We start from the raw sequence: 22,352 nt of genomic DNA on the forward strand, positions 1-22,352 counted from the left end.
CATTCCCAAAACAAACCCACCTCCCCTTCCTCGGTAAGGAAGTCACCTACCTCACTAAAATTCACCTCACCACAGTAACCACACTGTAAAAAGGATAGAAACTATCATTAATTTTGCTCTTATGTAAGAGAGTTTTTACTGTACTTATTTGTTCCGACATGCGTTTTACAATCTGTCTACTTGTTTGAACCTAAACCCTAAATTCGTATCTTATAAAAATTAAGAAATTTATTTTGAATTTGGCTTACATGCTGTTATTTTAATAATATCATGTAATCTCCAAGGGGTAGTTCAATTGGCTGGAGACCACGCCTTATGAAGCGGAGGTCACTAGTTCGAATCCCCCTTCTTCTCTTGTGCGAACATATCCAAAAAATAAAAAAATCATAACATGTATGTTGTAGTGTAAACAACGGTTAAGATTGTATCTCAAAATTGACTTACTTTGAGAAGCTTTTAATAGGAGAGAGAAAATAAAAAAAATATTTTGAGAGATTCAATCTTGACCGTTGCTTAAACTACTGTTATTTTAATAACATCATGTAAGCTGGATCTATTTCTTTCAATGCAATTTTTTTTTTGACGTGTTCGCATAAGGGGAGAGAAGAGGGAGATTTGAACGGCAAACTTTTTTTTTTTTTGACATGTCTTTCTTGAAACGTGATCGTCGGCTGATTGAGTTATCATTTAGAAACCGAAGAAGAAGAAAATTCATTTAACCTAATTAAGAGAAAAAGTTTATGTAAAAGTACATTTTGTTATCAATATAAAACACCAAATTTGGCATTACAACAAGATGCTCCAATTAAAACTTCCCTCTATATGCACGCCACCCTTAGACCCTAACCCTTTATAATAAGGCCAAGGCCACGTTTGAGGGCGCATAGTTTATGCAAGAAAAAGACATTGAAATTGGTTTGTTTTAGTTTACGCCAACCCTTTTACCTTTCACAATCTCCCAAGCTGCCTCACTCCTCCTACGGTCTTCCTCTTCCCTAGGCACTCTCACTGTACCACCACCATGGACATGGAGCTCTGAATCTTTTGCTACTGTCCGACCCGTTTTCCGGAATATCTGACCCACATTGCTTGGAATTACCACCTCACCATGTAAATTTGTGTCATTTCTTCCTTACCGCTCTGGTGGAGTTTTTAAACATGTTGGGTAAATGTGTTCACGTGTCAGCCATGCTGGAAAATTTTATCCAGTTTAGATTAACCCTGGCCGTTGGATTACCTCAATAGTATAATAAATAAGGAGGAGAAAATGTGCAATTTGAAAAAAGAAATTGCGGGTGCCCGGATCATTGCACCAAAATCAAACCGTCGGTATATAAATGGACTTCAAAATCTCCCTACTTAAAGAGTTCTCCCTGTAACTCAAAGCTCAAGCCACCACAAAACCACCACAACCGCCGCCGCCATCCCTGAAATCATTGAAGCATATCATGCCGGCTGTTGGACTTGAAGCTTGTCAGCGCCGGCTGCGGCATTTTTTTTTCCGGTAAGAAAGACAGCACTCCCCAACCGTTTTACTTTGACTGTATTCAGCACTATGTTTCACCGGAAAGATGCATGAGAAAGACACAATCTTTTTTGTTCACATGCATGGATTCAACAACCTTAGTGTGAAATACAAACATCCTCCTCACATCACTAAGTTCCTTCACATGGATGTTGTCTCCTAGAGTGGACTTTTGCCATCACTATCGTCAGAGCTATTACTCCAAAAACCCCATATCTGAACTTTCATATATCACCAAGCCATTTTTCATGGCGCCCCAAATGAAGAAGACAAACCATTTTGTTATATTTTCCTTTTTCTTCTTCTTCTTCTACCTAACCATGACCAAAACATTACTGGTTTCCTCTCTCTCAGCTGATGGAAATGCCCTCCTCTCCCTTCTCTCTGCTGCTGACCCTTCTGCTAAATCTTCGTCCTCTGTTCTTTCTTCATGGAACCCATCAAGCCCAACACCATGTTCATGGCAAGGCATCACATGCTCTCCACAAGACAGAGTCATCTCTCTGTCTCTCCCCAACACATTCCTCAATCTTTCCTCTCTGCCCCCACAGCTATCCTCCCTCTCATCTCTACAACTCCTCAACCTCTCCTCCACCAATGTCTCTGGCGCCATACCCACATCCTTTGGCCAACTCACTCATCTTCACCTCCTTGACCTCTCCTCCAATTCCCTCTCAGGTTCCATTCCTCCAGAACTCGGCAATCTCTCTTCCCTCCAATTCCTTTTCTTGAACTCCAACAGATTATCTGGTAGAATACCTCAACATCTTGCTAACCTCACCTCACTACAAGTTCTTTGCCTCCAAGACAATCTTGTCAATGGGTCAATTCCATCACAACTAGGCTCTTTGCTCGCCCTCCAACAGTTTCGGGTAGGGGGGAATCCATATCTAACCGGAGACATTCCTGCACAATTAGGACTACTCACCAATCTCACTACATTTGGTGCGGCAGCGACCGGCCTTTCTGGTGTGATACCGGCTACATTCGGGAACTTGATCAATCTGCAAACGTTGGCACTCTACGACACTGATGTGTCTGGTTCTATACCACCTGAACTTGGGCTCTGTTCTGAGCTGAGGAACTTGTATTTGCACATGAACAAGCTTACTGGTTCAATCCCTCCTCAAATGGGAAAGTTGCAAAAGCTCACAAGCTTGCTTCTTTGGGACAATTCACTCTCTGGAACAATCCCAGCTGAGCTTTCTAATTGTTCATCGCTTGTGGTTCTTGATGCCTCTGCCAATGGTCTTTCTGGAGAAATCTCGGGTGACTTGGGGAAGCTGTTGGTTCTTGAACAGCTTCATCTGTCAGACAATGTGCTGACGGGATCAATACCATGGCAGCTGAGCAATTGCACAAGCCTCACTGCTATTCAGCTTGATAAGAATCAGTTATCAGGTGCCATTCCATGGCAGGTTGGTAAATTGAAATTATTGCAGAGTTTTTTCTTGTGGGGAAATTCTGTGTCTGGAACCATACCAGCTTCGTTTGGGAACTGTACAGAACTGTATGCGCTTGACCTTTCGAGAAACAAGCTTACAGGGTCTATACCGGAAGAGATTTTCAGTTTGAAGAAGCTGAGCAAGCTTCTGCTTCTGGGGAACTCATTATCAGGAGGGTTGCCTCGAAGTGTTGCAAACTGTCAGTCTTTGGTGAGATTGAGACTTGGGGAGAACCAGCTTTCAGGTCAGATTCCGAAGGAGATTGGTCAACTGCAGAATCTTGTGTTTCTTGACTTGTACATGAACCATTTCTCTGGTGGACTTCCATTTGAGCTTGCCAACATCACGGTTCTTGAGCTGTTGGATGTGCACAACAACTACATTACTGGGGAAATCCCGTCTCAGCTTGGTGAGCTTGTGAATTTAGAGCAGCTTGATCTCAGCAGAAACAGCTTCACGGGTGAAATTCCTTGGAGCTTTGGGAACTTCAGTTACTTGAACAAGCTCATTCTCAACAATAATCTACTGACAGGTTCAATCCCGAAATCCATAAGGAATTTGCAGAAACTAACTCTACTTGATTTGAGCTACAACAGCCTCTCAGGTGCAATTCCACCTGAAATCGGTTATGTGAAAAGCTTGACTATCAGTTTGGATTTGAGCTTCAATGCGTTTACAGGGAAAATCCCTGAGACAATGGCCAGTTTGACACAGTTACAATCACTCGATCTTTCCCATAATACCTTTTATGGGACAATAAAAGTTTTGGGTTCCTTAACTAGTCTAACCTCCCTTAACATTTCTTACAACAATTTCTCAGGTCCAATTCCAGTGTCACCATTCTTCAGAACTCTGTCTTCGAATTCATACCTTCAGAACTCGAATCTTTGCGAGTCCATTGACGGGTCTACATGTTCTTCAAGTTCAATTCGGAGAAATGGATTAAACTCTTCCAAAACTGTAGCTTTGATTTCAGTTATTCTTGCTTCACTAACCATTCTAGTTCTTGCATCATGGATTGGACTACTGCGTAATCACAAGTATGTGGTGGAGAAATCTTCAGGAGCGTCACCAACTTCATCAGGGGCTGAAGATTTCTCTTATCCATGGACTTTCATCCCATTTCAAAAGCTCAACTTCAGCATTGACAACATCCTGGATTGCTTGAAAGATGAAAACGTTATTGGCAAAGGCTGGTCTGGGGTTGTTTATCAGGCAGAAATGCCCAATGGAGAGTTGATTGCAGTGAAAAAGCTGTGGAAAACAAAACGAGATGAAGAACCAGTGGACTCTTTTGCAGCAGAGATTCAAATTCTTGGACACATTCGGCATAGGAACATTGTGAAACTGCTTGGTTACTGTTCCAATAGAAGTGTCAAGCTACTTCTTTACAACTACATTTCAAACGGTAACCTGCAACAGCTGTTGCTGGGGAATAGGAACTTGGATTGGGAAACAAGGTACAAGATTGCAGTTGGGTCAGCTCAGGGTCTTGCTTATCTTCATCATGATTGTGTGCCACCAATTCTTCACAGAGATGTCAAGTGCAATAACATTCTTTTAGATTCCAAGTTTGAGGCTTATCTGGCAGATTTTGGTCTTGCAAAGCTGATGAACTCTCCAAACTATAACCATGCTATGTCAAGAGTAGCTGGATCTTATGGTTATATTGCCCCAGGCAAGTATTCTTGATCTTCACTCCCCTCTTACTTGAATCTATAGTGCTTTCCTTATACCATGATCTGAAAACCTATCAGCATAAGTAGCAGTTTAGCAAATTCTTTGTTTCTTTAGATCTTAAGGGTCATATGTTTCCAATACCATGGGATATCTTATGTTTTGTTCCAGAATTAAGCTCTTTGTCTGTAGTTTGAATAGAAGAAAGACATCATTGTTAATATTCATGTTTTATTGCCTGAATTGTCAATGCAGAATATGGATACACCATGAACATAACGGAGAAGAGCGATGTCTATAGCTATGGGGTGGTTCTGCTGGAAATTTTAAGCGGGCGTAGCGCGATTCAGCCCCAAGTGGGTGATGGGCTCCATATTGTTGAATGGGTGAAAAAGAAGATGGGAAGCTTTGAGCCGGCCGTATCAATACTAGATGCAAAGCTCCAAGGCTTACCTGATCAAATTGTGCAAGAGATGCTTCAAACACTTGGAATTGCTATGTTTTGTGTGAACTCTTCACCAGTAGAACGGCCAACCATGAAGGAAGTGGTGGCACTATTGATGGAAGTGAAGAGCTCACCTGAAGAATGGGGGAAGACTTCTCAGCCTCTAATAAAGCAGTCCTCAAATCAAAGTTGAATTTTGTTTTTTTCTTCAATTTCCCTTTTTGTTTTTCTTTCCTTCCAAGGGTATCAATGATTGAATTTCTTTCCTATCCCAAGATAAGATAAGAAGAAATGGGTGTTGTTATTGTGGGAAATGAGGAAGAAGGTTAGGGTAGTAGCACTATTGAGTTTGGATGGTGGTCTTGGGCTTGTACAGTTCTAAAAACATGAATGTGGTTGATTTTGCTTCATTTTACTCATGCTCTACCCTTCTTAGTTCTTTTAAACTCTTATCAACATGGTCTCTTAATTGTGTGCATTTTTTTAGGCACTAGGGGTGTGCATTGGAGGTGTTGGAGTTAGAATCCATAATTCCTCATTTTGCCTCCGCCAGCATTAGGAGAGTAGGAAAACCTTCATCTTTATCTCGGATGGAGGTTATTTACATCCTGCCCCCACCTCCGAAATGTCAGAGGGGGGAGCCAGTCGGATGCATCGGAGATGGCGAGATGGCTGAAGATAAAGAGATCTTAGATTTTTGTCCTCATTGGAAGAAGACACTTTATGGTGTGATTGTGGGAAGAGAGACAAGAGAATGAAGATATCTTTGCCTTCGTAGTGGGTGTGAATTGCAAAGAGAGACAAGGGAGAGTGGATAGTGGAAAACAAAATATCAATGAAGAGATTCATATGTGGAGAGAGGAGCAGACAAATGGTGCAAACAAGGGATGAAGTGATTTAGGGTTTGTAGCAGAAAAAAAAAAAAAAAAGAAGAAATTTATAGGGTTTAAAATGATATTGTTTTTCTTTAAAAGAATAAAATATCATTCAATGTAAAACGACGTCGTTTTATTAGTAATGTTCTTCTAAACATTATAGTCGAGTGGGTCAAAATTTTGTCGAAAAGTGAAACGAACCTCCATCCATGCCTTTGAATTTTGTCAAAAACCAAATGGGAACTCTGGCCCCATCTCCGCCTGCCATCGTAAGCTGAGCATGCAGGTCAAAACCGTCTCGGCGGTCGGAAGGCTAAAAATCTGCACACCCATACTAGGCATTTCTCTATGCCTATCTCATGTTACTTCAATTGCTGAATATTTGGCTGAATTTTAGTGAATAGTAATTCAGAATTTCTCATTTGATTTCTACAATTTGACTTCCTTTTTTCAATCCAATTCTTCTAAGGTTCCTGGAATTTCAGCCCAGATTTGGCCAATATTGAAAATAATTATTTCAGTACGCCTTGAGAAAAAATAAAATAAATTATTTTTCTAATGCAGATATCTGACAATAAATATTTTTTTTCCCAAATTTAGACAAAAGCCAATTAATTCTACTTGAGTTGATCTTCAATTCAACTAAACCATGCATATATACTATATAGTTTATGTAGGTCCTGCGCTGCAGGAGAAAAAGAGACAGTCAGAAATGAGGCCATGCTTCCCTTCCCGGCCCCTCCCCCACATGCCTTGCCCAGACATTAGATTTGTCTCCCACGTCTCAAAATTCTCTCACCAGGACCATCCCATTTCCCTCTTAATTTTTCAGAAGTGTTGGTCAAAAAGAAGAGAAACTAGGATGTACTCAGAGCTTCACCAGGTTAAAATCATATTCTAATACAAAGTTAATCATTGCCACATTGGAAAGATGGTAGGCACTTCAACACATCGCCCACAGACATTGCAAGATCTATTGCAACACATCTCTCTTTTTGTTTCCTTGATATCATGGCACAAAAGATAAAGGCAAAGCCAGAAAACATTCATCTTGTTTTGGAAACCTCCTCAAGGGGAAGCCCTAGACAGCTAGCCCACTTTCACTATAAAGAAACCTTGTCCGGTTCTCTGCAAAGTGGTCTTTGATAGTGTCTCTTTTGGTGTTCCTATAAACTATTAGAGGTGGAAGTTAAAATAAGATTATAAGATTCAAGAGAGAAAGAAAAATGATTTGAATGCAAAATTAAACTCAGTGTTCTTCATGATTCGTCAAAATGCCAAAAAGAAACAGATTAAAAGCAGATCAAAAGAAAATCATTCGTTAAAAAACTTCTCTATTTCCAATGTTCTCCTCATAGGCTTTCCTTTCCCAAGAAATCCAGCTTTTTACCCGTGCAGGACATGGAAATAGAATCTAGAAAATAGTAATCCTTGTAAAGTTTATTTAATTAATTAACTATTGGTTTTTACTGGAAACAAATACATACACAATTCAAAAAAAGGCACATTTTATTTATTAGATAGGGCCTAAATATTAAGTTATTGCTAATAAAAAAGGATTTTTTGTTTTTTTTGTTTTTATAGCTAAAATAAGAATCTATTTAGATGTATTAGAGAAGTAAGTAGATATTTAACAAAAATCATTAAGTGCTCATCTTTGATTACGAAGTGTTAAAATATTAATTAAATGATTAAGTTTAATCTTTATTGTCAATTTAAGCTTGATTTAACATAATATCAGAAGAAATGTCATTGGATAAGTAGTGATTAACATAGTATTAAAAGAAATGTCATGATTTTGAACATTGATTCTACAATTTACCGCTTATTTCATTAAATAGTACACATGTTCTATCTCATTTGTTGAGGAAAAATTTGAGTTTACATATGAAATGGAGTGTTAAAATATTAAATAAATTATTAAGCTAACCGGGAGCATGATATGCAAGACTCTAAGGTAAAATGTGACCATCATTTTGAGGTAAAATGATAACACAATGATCTGCCCTCCAATCCGAGTAACGCTACAGCCACCAATTGCTTAGAGAATGAAGCCATTTGATGCTTCTTGTAGGACAGCCTTCAAGTACCGCTAAAGCGGGGCCTTTCAAGCGTTCGAGCGGCCATCTGAAAACGGTTCAAATAGATTGCACTGTTTTAACACGTGTATAAACTAAATAAACTAGCTTTTCTGTTGAGTAAGTTAGTTAGTTTTTAAGTTCAAGTTGTTAAACTGTTTTCACAGTTTCAGTTGCTTCATTGGTAGCTTGTATATAAGCTTTCTTGCTTCTGCTTGTAATTCATGCGAGTTTATTATGATAATGAAGAACTTCTCTTCTTCTCTGCTCCATCTACTTGCTTCTTCTTTCTTCTTCTCCTTCTGTTCTTCTTCCACATACAACATGCTCTGTTTTCCTCTTGATTCTATTCATTCTTGAATAGTTTGACATGGTATCAGAGCCATAATCACAAACTGTGATTTCTTTGCATATTCTGGTCCATCTCCAATGGCAGATTGTTCACCATCTTCCGCTCATGCAAACATTCCACCTGAATTTTCACCAAACATTTCCCCTGTATTCTCTGCTTCACTGGCAGAAAATCAACCACACAACCATAATCTTTCTAACAATCCTTTCTTTGATCCTTTCGAAAATACTCGTCCCATTGATCCATCTAGCCCACTCTTTCTTCAAAGTGGTGATAATCCTGGACTTTTATTGGTTCCTCAGCCACTCACAGGAGAGAATTATAGCACTTGGAGCCGTGCTATGCTTGTTGCTTTGAGTGCAAAGAACAAGTTGTGTTTCATTGATGGTTCACTGCCAAAACCATCCATTTTTGAGAGTTATTACCATGCATGGGTTCGTTGTAATGATCTTGTAGTTTCATGGATCTTGAACTCAGTTTCCAAAGAAATCTATCCTACTGTGATTTACATCACTTCTTCCGAAGATATGTGGCTAGATCTCAAAGATAGATATTCTCAAAGGAATGGTCCTCGGATTTTTCAGTTGCAGAAAGATATTTCAGTGGTTGCTCAGGAGAATTCCACTGTAAGTCAGTACTATACTCGCATCAAAACTCTTTGGGAAGAATTAAATAATTACAGGCCTATCTCTATGTGCAATTGCTGCCATTGTGGTCATATGCAATCTATTCTTGAACTCTTTAATCAAGAACGTGTCTTACAGTTTTTGATGGGCATGAATGATTCTTTTTCTGCTGTTAGAGCTCAGATTCTATTAACATCTCCTCTTCCTTCAATTAATAAGGTTTTTTCTCTTATCATTCAAGAAGAAAAACAAAGAGAAATATGTGTGAGTTCCATTAGTCATGATACTTCCTCTGCCTTCATGACTAAATCAACCTTGTCCAAACCTTCTCCTTCAATTCATCCTGAACTTGTTGCATATATGACCAAAACTTCACCAGGGCCTAGGTTTTTTAAGCAAAACTATAGGAGAGATCGTCCCATGTGTTCACATTGTGGAGTAGCTGGTCACACTATTGAAAAATGCTACAAAATTCATGGTTATCCACCTGGTTTTAAGCTCACTCGAACCAGACCAGTGTCACATTCAGCCAATCAAGTGCAATTGCAAGGAACTGACCTTAGTGGTCCTATTTCTCATCCTCCTCAGTTGAGCAATTCCATTCAGTTGAATAATTCTTCTCAGTTGAGCAGTCCTCAGTTGAGTGGTAATCAGTTGTCCATGATTTCTGCTCAATGTCAACAACTGATGAATCTACTAAATCAACATCAATACCCTCAATCATCTGCCAACTCTGTTGTTGGTAATTCAGGTATACTCAATCCTAAGTATTCTGTTTTTTCTGCATATGTTAATATAGCTTCTCATTCAAAACAGAAAAATAAATCTTGGATTATCGACACTGGAGCAACTGATCACATGATCAGTTGTTCATCTATGTTTACCACCATCACTGCTACTGTATCCACTCATGTTAAACTACCTAATGGTTCCATAGCTACTGTCACACACATTGGTACTGTTACAATTTCAGAAACTCTTACACTAACTGGAGTTTTGTGTGTTCCTTCTTTCACTTTCAATTTGATTTCAGCTAGTAAACTCATAAAGTCTTTACATTGTTGCCTTATATTTCTTGCTGGATATTGTTTTATACAGAGTTTACACAATTGGAGAACGATTGGGGTGGGTGAAGAAGTTGCTGGTTTGTTCTATTTGATGCAAGCAAACAAGGTTTCAGCCAATGCATCTGTTTCAGTTCCTTGTATTCCTTCTTTTGTCAAACATTTGTCTTTTAATTCCATAAAGGACCCCTCATGTGATCTGTGGCATTACAGATTGGGGCATCCTTCTCAATCTAGAATAAGGTTGATACAAAATATTGTTCCTTCTATTTCTTGTAAACAAGATTCGGTTTGTCCAATTTGTCCATTGGCTAAACAACACAAATTACCATTTCCTGTTAGTAGTTCTTTTTCAAAGTCTGCTTTTGATTTACTTCATTGTGATGTATGGGGTCTTATGGCCACCAATTCCCTTAATGGATCCAGATTTTTTCTCACCATTGTAGATGATTACACACGGTTCACTTGGGTCCATTTGATGCAACATAAGTCTCAAACTTCTTCCATCATACAATCCTTTTCTAATATGGTTCAAACTCAGTTTCAAACTAAAATCAAATGCATCAGATCCGACAATGGTACTGAATTTCACATGAGAGATTTCTTTTCTGCCCAAGGCATTATTCATCAACTAAGTTGTGTAGAAACCCCACAACAAAATTCTGTGGTTGAAAGAAAACATCAACATCTTTTGAATGTAGTTAGATCCTTAAGATTTCAGTCCAACCTTCCTTTACCTTTTTGGGCAGATTGTGTTTTAACTGCAGCTCATATTATCAATAGAATTCCAACACCCCTTCTATCCAATAAATCTTCACATGAACTATTATTTTCTGTTGTGCCATCTTATTCACACCTCAAAGTGTTTGGATGTTTAGCTTATGTTTCAACTTTGTCTAGAAATAGAACTAAGTTTGATCCAAAAGCTACACCTTGCATTTTCATAGGTTATCCATATGGCATGAAAGGACATAAGTTTTATAATCTTCATACTCATTCTGTTTTCATTTCTCGAAATGCCATATTTCATGAAACCATATTTCCTTATTCTTCTTCTCTAGGTCATTCCTCACCTTCAATGCATATGCATGATACTGTTTCCCCTTCTATTTCTTTTCCAATGCCTCCTGACACAGAATTCTTTGATTCCATACCATCAAACATCCAACCACCTCCTATTGTTCCATCACCAAACCACAATTCTGCAGATACATTATCTTCCCATTCTGATTCTGCAGACATCATTTTACCTATTCATTCTAAATCTGCAGAAATCTTCACTTCTCCTTCTGCAGACACAACTTCACATTCTGATTCTGCAAACAACTCATTTTCTCCTTCTGCAGACACCATTTTCCAGGTTCCTAGTTCTGCATCTTCTCCTATTCTTAGAAGGTCAGATAGGATCAAACACAAACCTAGTTACTTGCAAGATTATCATTGTAAACTGGTTTCTACTTGTTCACCTCAATCGGCTTCAAATGTTGACAACTCAGGTAAACCTTATCCATTGTCCAATTTCATTTCTTATGATAACCTGTCTTCTTCTCATAAGCATTTCTGTCTTTCCATTTCATCTCAACCTGAGCCTAAATTTTATCATCAAGCTGTTAAGAATCCACTTTGGTGTGAGGCTATGAAAGCTGAGATTAAGGCTTTGGAGGAAAATAAAACTTGGGTAGTCACTGATTTGCCTTCTGATAAACATCCCATTGGTTGCAAATGGGTTTATAAAGTGAAGTACAAATCTGATGGAAGCATTGAAAGATACAAGGCTAGGTTGGTAGCCAAAGGGTATACTCAATGTGAAGGGTTGGATTTTCATGAGACCTTTTCACCTGTTGCTAAGATGACTACGGTTAGATGTTTTCTGGCACTTGCTGCAGCAAAGGATTGGGTTTTACATCAATTAGATGTCAACAATGCATTTTTGCATGGGGATTTAGATGAAGAAGTGTACATGTCTATGCCTCCTGGTTTTGGCACTAAGGGGGAGACAAAGGTTTGTAGATTAACTAAATCCTTGTATGGATTGAAGCAGGCCTCTAGACAATGGTTTTCAAAATTTTCCACTGCATTGATTCAGCTTGGTTTTACACAGTCCAAGGCAGATTACTCCCTGTTCACTCAACTCAAAGGATCTTCCTTTATTGCTTTGTTAGTTTATGTTGATGATGTAGCTATTGCAAGCAATGATCCACAGGCAGTGTCCTCTTTCATCTCTCTTTTGAATGAGAGATTTAAGTTGAAGGATTTAGGGCCTTTAAAATACTTTCTCGGTCTTGAAATAGCTAGGTCTATAGAAGGACTTTCTCTTTGCCAACGAAAGTATGCTCTTGAAATCCTAGAGGATTCAGGTTTATTGGCTGCTAAACCTGTTAAATTTCCTATGGAACAAAATTTGAAACTCTCAAAGGATGAAGGTGATCTCCTTTCAGATTCCACAAGCTACAGAAGGTTAGTTGGCAGGCTACTTTATTTGACAATTACAAGACCAGACTTAGCTTTCTCAGTTCAAATATTGAGTCAGTTTATGGACAAGCCACGGCAACCTCATCTAGATGCTGCTCATCGAGTCCTGAGATACTTGAAAAATTCTCCTGCTCAAGGCCTTCTTTTCTCTGCCAAATCAGATTTTCATCTTAAGGCTTTTTCAGATTCAGATTGGGCAGGTTGTTTAGATACTAGAAGGTCTATCACTGGTTTTTGTGTGTTTCTTGGTGATTCACTTGTGTCTTGGAAGTCTAAGAAACAGCACACAGTGTCAAGATCATCTGCTGAGGCAGAATATCGAGCTCTTGCTTCCACATGTTATGAGTTGATGTGGCTGACTTCTCTTCTCAAGCATTTCAGAATTCCTCATCCACAGGCTGCTCTTTTGTTTTGTGACAGCCAATCAGCTCTTCATATTGCTGCAAATCCGGTTTATCATGAAAGGACCAAGCACATCGAAATTGATTGTCATCTCGTTCGTGAGCAAATACAACTTGGACTCATTCGCACTCTTCATGTTAATTCCCATAATCAACTAGCTGATATCTTTACTAAAAGCCTTGGTTTCAAGGACTTTTACAGATTGCTGTCCAAGATGTTTGTAAAGGATATTTATCATCCTTCACATCCATCTTGAGGGGGAGTTTTAACACGTGTATAAACTAAATAAACTAGCTTTTCTGTTGAGTAAGTTAGTTAGTTTTTAAGTTCAAGTTGTTAAACTGTTTTCACAGTTTCAGTTGCTTCATTGGAAGCTTGTATATAAGCTTTCTTGCTTCTGCTTGTAATTCATGCGAGTTTATTATGATAATGAAGAACTTCTCTTCTTCTCTGCTCCATCTACTTGCTTCTTCTTTCTTCTTCTCCTTCTGTTCTTCTTCCACATACAACATGCTCTGTTTTCCTCTTGATTCTATTCATTCTTGAATAGTTTGACACTGTTTGACTGCTGCTCGACGGGTGCTCAAGCGGTGTCATGAGCCGAAGCAACATAATGTTTTGCTTGAAGGCGCTCAAGCAGAGCCGAAGCAGTTTACCTTATTGATCACAATCCTAAATCGGTTCTTAATTTCTTTAGTTTGAATTAATCTTAGCATTACTATATATTTTTCAAATTAGATTCGGACTATCACAATCCCAAATCGGTTCTTAATTTCTTTAGTTTGAATTAATCTTAGCATTACTATATATTTTTCAAATTAGATTCAGACTAGCGATCTTTTGCTGTATTTTCCCTCTTCAGACAATTCGCTTGCCATTTTTTTTTTAAGTTTAGATTTCCAACTCTAGGTGATTCGCCTATCTTTAGAATGTTTTATTGGTAGACATTAGGTTATGAGTACGTACAATGGATGTATTGAGAAAACCAGTTGTTGAATAATAAATTTTAGTAAAATTTCCAGTTCCTGCTTTGCTTTTCAAAACTAATTTATTAGTGCTTTAATTTTTTTTCCTTGCTTTTCAAAACTAAAATATGAAAGGTGGTGTTAAATTTAATTAGTGCTTTATTGTTAGATTTTTCAATTAGGAGAGTTGATTCTCTACCTAATTAAGTTATAAATACATGTCTGAAGAGCATATAAAAGAATGCTAGCTAGGTGGATCTTTGAAGCCATAGTGCTTTTCTCATTAATTTTTATTTATTTTTTTATTTTTGCATGATAATAGAGATTTTAGTTAAGTGTATATCAATTGTTGTAGATTGACCTCGATCGGTTTTACTGAGAATTTATTACTTGCGATAGCATGCACTTGAGTTTGTAATCTTTTTGACGCAGGATTGGTCTTTGAATAAAACCGATAAATATAATACCCTTTGAATCAGAGTATTGACCTTCAAGTCATATCCAAATTAATAAATGTCTTTTGAATAAAGACATTGATCTTCAAATCAAACCTAATACTACTCGCACTTAACTTGAGGTGTTTCAAACATAATTCAAGGTGCTTACAACTAATATTATCAATATTCAAAATATTATACTCAACGTACATGTCAATACTAAAATTTACAAGATCAAGCACATGCATGCAGGTTAACAAGACAATTTTTCGTTTTGCCTTAAATCATGGTAAAATCTATATTCTTAAATAAATACTCATCCTACAACATATATATTTGCACCTCAACACCAAAATAGACATTGTCTCATCATATGTTAGACACATTCGAAAATGTCATAAAACACATATAATTAATATAGAAATAATAAAGTAAATTCCAATAACTGTTAACTCTTTGTAAAACATCAAATTCGGGTATTTAAAAAATAACCCAAATTAAATAATTATACTTACCTCGTGTGCAAGCAATAAACATCAATATCTAAAAGTTTCTTCGTACTCCTTAATTAATGATTTTAACCCGTTCCTATATATCCGAGTATGCAGACAATCAAACATTAGCACCTAAGCAGATCCGAAAACCTAATTTATCCTTAAAAGATTGAAACTCAGTCCTATTCATCTATTCAAGATCAATGGTATCAATGTATTTAATTAGGCAGTAAAAAAAAAATGATCAGTTTCTTTTAATAGACTTATGATAGAAACTAATTAAAGAAATATATAGATGATTCATGATAAGTGAAGAAGAAAGAGTCCTTAAAGTAACAAAAGCAGTAGCCGAAGTAGAAGAGAGTCTATTCTACAATTCTTTTGCCCTTGTCTTTAGGGTGAGACTGAGAGTCCTCATCAGAGCTGCTGGGCTCAGCTGCTTTGTCCTTGTCGTTTGGCTTAGCTGTCATTTCATTGGCAATCGTTAATTGATCAACGACATCCCGGGTTTGGCTTAACTGTCTTATTGTTTCGTTAAACTCTATCTCGTCGTTTTGGTATAAAAGACGGAACCCACACCTTTGCACGGTCAAGCCTAGGTAATCAGTCGCAATTGAAGCCTCAATGAAATTGCTCTGATTCAACCATTTTGGAAACCACCATCGTGGTATATAAGACAGCCAAATGAATCTACCTAGCCATAACAACATGATATCTTCTTTAGTGAGGCAGTACACATGGAGAGGTTCCAGACTCCCAATATTGGTTTCCAACTGGCAAATAAGGTTGTAAGGAATAACTTGTGAATCCACACCATGCGAGAAAAAAACACAGAGAGCAAGTCCCATCCAAGTAGAATCATCGTACAAATTTGGAGGTAGGCGGATTGTCACTTTATGCCCATCACTCATATGGCTGAACCAATCTAAAATTTCACTTTGAGGAAAACACGAGTTATAGACAAGGCATGGATCATCAAAGTCCTGCTCCTGCAAAACAGAAATATGTTGTATCTAATGAGTGAGAGTACTGATCAGAGAATTAGAGGGACAATGAATAGTATTTTTGCATATATAGTTGATTCTTACTTCACTATACGTCATAGGTATTAGGGTTCGTCTTTTTTGATGAACCAAAAGTTGACTCCCCAAATCTGAATGCTCAGAAATCGAGGCGTTGCATTGTTTTAGATTTTGCTCAAATTGTAGCTGATCATGCTGGTAGAAAAGACGAAGAGCACATTCCTGCACCATCACACCTGGCCAATCACTTACAAATGAACCTTCAATGTGGCTGCACTGCAGGCTCAACATATTCTTCAATAGCTCCCCTGGTACATAGGATATCCAAATGAATTCACCTATATTATTTAACCACACGATTTCTAATGTACTGGTCTGACAACCTTTAATAAATATATCATCCACACCAGCTACATTTGCTACCAATTGAACATATAGGAATTGCCGAATTTTTGAATTCACATTCTCAAGCACGGTTTCTCGATCCCCGTTTATTGAAAAAGAAGCATATAGAGCGAGTCCCATCCAATTGTTATCATTGTACAAATTTGGTGGTATGTCAATTGTCACTGAGTGCCCATGACTCCGATGACTGAACCACTCTTGGGTTACTTTACTTGGAGGGAAGCAAAAATCATAATAGAACCACGGATGAAAGTCCTGTAACATAGAAATACAACGTCCAATTACCGTCCCATAATATAAAATATGTGATACTCAATAAAATAATTAAGAAGTTTATTGTGAATAATCTTGAAGCAAATTGAATTAATAGAAATAAGACTAATCAATAACAACATTAGTGTGGTAATAGTATGATAACAATGTTATTTAATAATTATATTTATAGAATTGAAATAAAAAGAGGTTAAGATAACGTTAATGAGATTAGAATAATAAAATAGCAATAATAAGTCATAGTGCGATAAATAATTATTTGTAAGGGTAAGTTATAGTTAAATTAAATAATGGGTCAAATATTAATTAACAAATGATTGAATTAAACTAAGGTGGGGTAGTAGTGTAGATTCGAAAAGTTGATGGTTTAAATTAAGGATTAAATGCTTTTTTTAGTCCCTAAGTTTTAATGACAATTTTTTTTTTTTTTTGAGATAGTACTTCCATTTATCTTTTGTCAATGAAACTAATGAAAGTACATGTGGACCGGAGAGGATCCGGATTTCTGAGAAGAAATTATAGCCATGAATTGGATTGGAGAGGATCCGATTCCCTTCCTCACATGTGAGCTCAAACTCCCTTTTAATAGGTGATGCCTAACACGTGAAATATTTAATTTTAAATGGTGGGTGATTTGACGGAGTCAAGGTTCGATCCTAGAACCTTTGGCTCTCATACCATGTTAAATTATCTCTTATCCTAAACGCTTAAGCTAGAATAGGTAAATTTAATCATTTAATCATTACTTTAACATTCTCTCTCATGTGGGGGTTCAAACTCATTTTTAATAGGTGAAGCTCAACACCTGAACTATTTAATTTAAATGTGGGTGATTTGATGGAGTCAATGTTTGATTCCAAGACTTTTGAATCTAATACTATGTTAAAATCACCACTTGTCCTAAGTTTAAGCTGATAGGAAGAGGTAAATTTAATCATTTAATTATTACTTTAACACTCTCATTCATGTGTAGACTCAAACTCACTTTTTATAGGTGAGACTCAAAATTATAAAAAAAAAAAAAAAATGTATATTTTAGAAAGGATTTTAAAAATTTGGGAGGACATTGCCCCCTTTAGGGAATAAGATCATCTCAAGTCCAAAATGGACTGGAGATAATCCAGTTGATGGCCTTAGGATCTCTCTAGAGAGATCCTAAGGCCATCAATGAGACATTTGTCCCATTTAAAAAAATAATAATAAATTATTAATTTTCTTTTAAAAATAATTTTAAAAAAAATAATAAACAATTAAAACAAAATATTAAACAATTAAAGGTGCTGGCCACCCCATCTTGGCGAGGGGTTGGCCAGCCACCACATTGGGACATGGGGGTGGCTTCGGCCACCCCCAATGGCCGGTTGGTTCAGCCACCCCCATGGCCCTGAGGGTGGATCGGCCACCCCCAAGGGCAAAGGGGGCATGCCGGTGTTGCAGAGTTTGTGAGCTAATAGCTGTGCGAGTTTGCAGTGTTCTTTAAATGCTTCGGAAATTCGTTTCGGAGAAGAAAGAAAGAAAGGGAAGGTCGGGCGGTCTGGGGTGGCCGAAGCCACCCCATGTTCCGATGTGGTGGCTTCGGAATTTTGTTATTTTGTTTTTTAATTATTTTTAAAAGAATAAATAATATTTTCATATTTTATTTATAGTGGGACACTTGTCCCATTTATGGCCCTAGGATTTTTCCTAGAGCCATCTTGGCCATCAACTTGGAGACCTCTCCGGATTAGGATCTACTAAAATTCTTAGGGGAATTCTAGTTTCTGGAATTTCAGATCTAGACTGTCCATTTCTATTCAAGGGTCATTGTCCTGCCAGGTATCCCATTACTAATAAAATAATATTTAAACTTTAAAAATAAAATATAAAAGAAAATAAAAATTAATATGGGGTGGCCGGCCACCCCATATTATTTTTTATTATTTTCTTTTTTTAAATTTAAATATTATTTTATGAGTAGTTGAACACGTAGCAGGATAATGACCCTTAGATGGAAATTGATGGCTTAGATCTGAAATTCCAAAAATTGAAATTCCTTTAAGAATTTCAGTAGATCCAGATTTCAGTCCAACTGAAGTGGAGAGGATCCGGATCCTCTTAAGGGGTTCCGTCCATGCCTAAAGGCCATTTAGAGTGATGGACCATATTTCTTTGCCTCTCTTTTCTTTTTCTTGGTTGGGCTATTATTCTCATATTTTAATATTTTAAATTTTTCTCCCAAAATTCAACAAATATATTATATTTTTCATATATTTTAACGTGGATCATTAGAATCCTTACCAGAGGGCCCGTACTTAAGGAATTGTTGGGAGAGGGTGGGACCTCATAAGAATGCTGCTGAGTTCCGGCACTAGTCTCCTCCATAGCCGGAGGAAAGGACTGGCGTTGAGGGTGTGGATCCTCCTCATAAGAGCTGCCAGTTCCACGGGCTTCATCATCATAAATGTGCAATCTTCTATAGACTGTTGGCTCCTTGCAAGAGTTACGGATGACATGGGAATAGTCATCATACGAGGTCCAGAGTTGTACAATTGTACGAGCAAGCTCCTCCATATTGTGCTGGCATACAAGATTGACCCCACACTTGATCGCTAAAGACACGTCTGGACTACCACTTGTAAACGAGAATTTAGCCCAAGTGGCTTGACTCACCTGACGTGAAATCGCCCAACGGGATAGTGGTACGAACAACACCCACAGGAATGCACGTTGGTATAACGAAATTAATACCTCGTCTTCACTGATGCTATGGTCAATTAATGACGGAGGCATACAACCAATGTCGGTTTCCAATTCACAAATGACGCGATGTGGAAACCCTGAATCCAAGTTCGCGCGAACGGCGGTAGGATGCTTGTGAAATGGGAAAACAGCACACATTGCAAATCCCATCCAATTACTATCATTGACCAAATTTTGTGGTATGTCAATTCTCACCGACTTCGCCTTATTCTGACGGCAGAACCATTGTGGGATTTCTCTTTGAGGAAAGCAGACAGTATAAATAACGCCGTGGCTGTAGATGTCCTGGAAACACATGTAGAACAAACGTATGAACGTTTAGGTTGTTAAGAAAAAAATCTGAAGTTTGTTTTCTGCAGTCAATGAAATATAGTACTATTCACAACCGCAGTTGCTGAAGTGAATAAAAGAATTCATTTTAGTGGATGTAATTGAAGAATTGATTTTACAGAATTTAGAGTTCATTCATAGTGCAGAATTTTCCTTGGCAAATTGGAAATCCTTGATTTTTGGTTAAGAGTTTGCACACTAATTTGTATATAAATTAGTTATATGGCTAAACTATTAATTCAAATTTTATTTATAGAAGTTTGGTTGTGATGTTCATGCATGACTTCTCAGGAATAGAAAGGTTATATATAGACGTTAAGGATTCAGTGATTGACAAACATGCAATCAACAAGATGCATGTTAGAAATGAGTCTTGAGCCTAACTCAATTCAAAAACTAGTTCAGGAGTTGAGGTTTTCTCACCCTTATAAATGGCTCATCTCCTTAATACTCAGGTAATGTGGAACTTCTAACAGTGATGTTGACAATTTTGATCCTATATTTGAATGGATTAGCGTGAATTTTTTTTTTTTTTTCCCTCAAATAGAGAAGCTTAAAAGAATTACATAATTAACAGTTTTTTTCATGTCTCTTGTGTGTAATCAAAAAGTCTATGCAAGAAATTCTCTTGGTATTGTCATTATTGCGTATTTTGCTTAATTTGTTGTGTTAAGATTTATGCCCATTGTGTGTGTGTGTGTGTGTGAGAGAGAGAGAGAGAGAGAGAGAGAGAGAGACCTGCAAGAAGCTTCTAGACCATATCTCAAGCATGCTTATTAACGTAGTGCTTCTCTGCCCATTCCCATATGGTATGCTTAAATGAATTGAATTTGTTGAAGTGCCTGCCGCAAATTCTTGATTTGGAGATGTTTCTGGTGAATTACAATCCTCCTCTTCTGCTACATTTTCCATGGGCCTGCAAGTATCAAAAAACATATATATATATATATTTTTTAATTCAATTTAGAAATATGATAACAAAACGGTTTTCAGTGAACATTTAACCTTTGCGATGTTAAAGCGCTACGAAAATCTTTTCCATGGTGACATCCGGCCACTTGCTCTAAAAGATTTGCGTAAATAGACTGATGGTAGGCATCCGGACACCCTAAGATGCACTCCACTAATGTTTGCACAAACTGTTTAACATCTTCCTCGTATAGAGGACGAATTCCACACAATCCAATCTCCACACCTGGGTTATTGCTCCGAAATGAAGCCCAAATGTGACTACACCCATTCAACTTATACCGCATGCGCATGCGTGGTATATAAAATATCAAAAGTCGATGTGGCCCATCAAAAGTGTCTCTAGACAGCGGAAAGCCCATTCCAGGTTTGACAGTATCACCACCTAAAACATCAGAAAAACTTACAAAAACTTCTGAATCCTGATTGTCACCAGAACAACCTGGTTGCTTGTGGACAGTAAACAGAGCACATACGGTGAATCCCAGCCATCTCGTATTATCATTCAAATTTGAAGGCAGCTCCATTCTAATACAAGAATCAAAATTTTGATATTTGAACCAGCGGGGAGGACCTTCAATCTGAATCTGAGGAAAAATATATCCGTAGAAGTAGTATCGTACTGCGTCTCCCTGTAAAATACAAATAAATATATATATATATATATATACACACTAAAGAAGTGTGTGCATTTCTAAGAGCATTAAGAGTAGGGATCCCGTTTAATGAGCATGATTTTCATTTTTAAATTAGCCTAAATTTGACTGAAAGTAGTATTTAGGGAGCCAATTGTAAATGCTATAAATTTTCAGTGAAGAAATATAGTTAGGGAGAGACCTGATACGTTAGTGAAAGCAATGACTTGAGCTGTCTGTTAAGCCTGGGGTTCAAGTCACTTTGCCCACTGGACTGACTGGATTCTGCCTCATCAACATGGCTTGGGGAAGGGTTTATCAAAGATTCATGACGTTGACGGCAGTCTTCAGGGCTCCCAAAAACAGCCGGGAATAAATTTTGTACTAACTCTACCGTATCTTCCTCATATATTAAACGCGCACCACACTTTTGAATCTCCACATCTGAGTTGTTGATTGTAAATGAAGGGCTAATGCAGCTGCGTTCATCTAAGTGGTCCCTAAACCTTGCATTTGATACATATAGCCCAAGTCCATATGAACCGGGGGGTAATTTGTCTTTAGGGACATTAATAATGTCTAGGGGAGAATCTCGAATACCTCGATCGTTGTTCAAGTGACATATGAATTCATGAAAATATTTTGAATCCTGACCAGGAGAAACATTCTTCACTTTAAAAACAATACAGAACGCAATTCCTCTCCAACTGCTATTTCCAACTAGATTATCAGGTAGCATGATTGCTACAGATGACCCTGACTTATTCTGATAGCTGAACCACTCTGGAATTTCAGTTTGAGAGGAAATGCTATGAATTCCTTTCTTATCATGAAGTTGATCCTGCAAAATATTACAAGGAAAAAAAGCAAAAGGATGTTCATATATTGTGTGCGTGCATGTGTAGATGGGGGAGAGGGAGAGAGAGATCGAGTGAAACCTCCATGTATATTTGCAACAATGGCAGGAAGTGCATTTTTAGCAGACAAAGCCTTCTACATTTGCTTTCTTCTTCGTCATTAACCGAGCTGAGGCAGTTAATAAACGTGAATCCTGTTTCACCTGAAGTCCACACTATAACTTGATTTGAATAATTTTCCAGTAAATTGCATCCTCGTGCCATC

General features: G+C 37.6%; 3 protein-coding genes and 1 long non-coding RNA gene across 4 annotated transcripts; 1 reads left to right on the forward strand and 3 right to left on the reverse strand.

Annotated features, from left to right (window-relative positions):
• The first annotated feature begins 1,387 nt into the window (after window positions 1–1,387).
• Window positions 1,388–5,447, forward strand: LOC132184958 (LRR receptor-like serine/threonine-protein kinase RGI5). Its single transcript, XM_059598756.1, has 2 exons — window positions 1,388–4,648; window positions 4,903–5,447. The coding sequence occupies exons 1-2, from the start codon at window positions 1,675–1,677 to the stop codon at window positions 5,283–5,285; spliced, it is 3,357 nt and encodes a 1,118-aa protein (XP_059454739.1). The 5' UTR covers window positions 1,388–1,674; the 3' UTR covers window positions 5,286–5,447.
• A 10,676-nt stretch (window positions 5,448–16,123) lies between these two features.
• Window positions 16,124–19,434, reverse strand: LOC132183998 (uncharacterized). Its single transcript, XM_059597476.1, has 3 exons — window positions 18,835–19,434; window positions 16,184–16,539; window positions 16,124–16,139 (listed from the first exon to the last, which is right to left on the reverse strand). Exons 1-3 carry the CDS (start codon window positions 19,432–19,434, stop codon window positions 16,124–16,126), a joined length of 972 nt encoding a protein of 323 aa, XP_059453459.1.
• Window positions 19,435–19,505: 71 nt separating this feature from the next.
• LOC132183716 (uncharacterized) lies at window positions 19,506–20,763 on the reverse strand. The gene is made up of 3 exons (XR_009440506.1): window positions 20,632–20,763; window positions 20,365–20,542; window positions 19,506–19,581 (listed from the first exon to the last, which is right to left on the reverse strand). It is a non-coding gene; the product is annotated as an uncharacterized LOC132183716 (long non-coding RNA).
• Window positions 20,764–20,905: 142 nt separating this feature from the next.
• On the reverse strand, window positions 20,906–22,351 carry LOC132183999 (uncharacterized). The gene is made up of 4 exons (XM_059597477.1): window positions 22,169–22,351; window positions 21,433–22,071; window positions 21,072–21,182; window positions 20,906–20,980 (listed from the first exon to the last, which is right to left on the reverse strand). Exons 1-4 carry the CDS (start codon window positions 22,349–22,351, stop codon window positions 20,906–20,908), a joined length of 1,008 nt encoding a protein of 335 aa, XP_059453460.1.
• Window position 22,352: the final 1 nt, after the last annotated feature.

This window comes from Corylus avellana, chromosome ca6 (genome assembly GCF_901000735.1).
Source record: "Corylus avellana chromosome ca6, CavTom2PMs-1.0".
Lineage (NCBI taxonomy): Eukaryota > Viridiplantae > Streptophyta > Magnoliopsida > Fagales > Betulaceae > Corylus > Corylus avellana.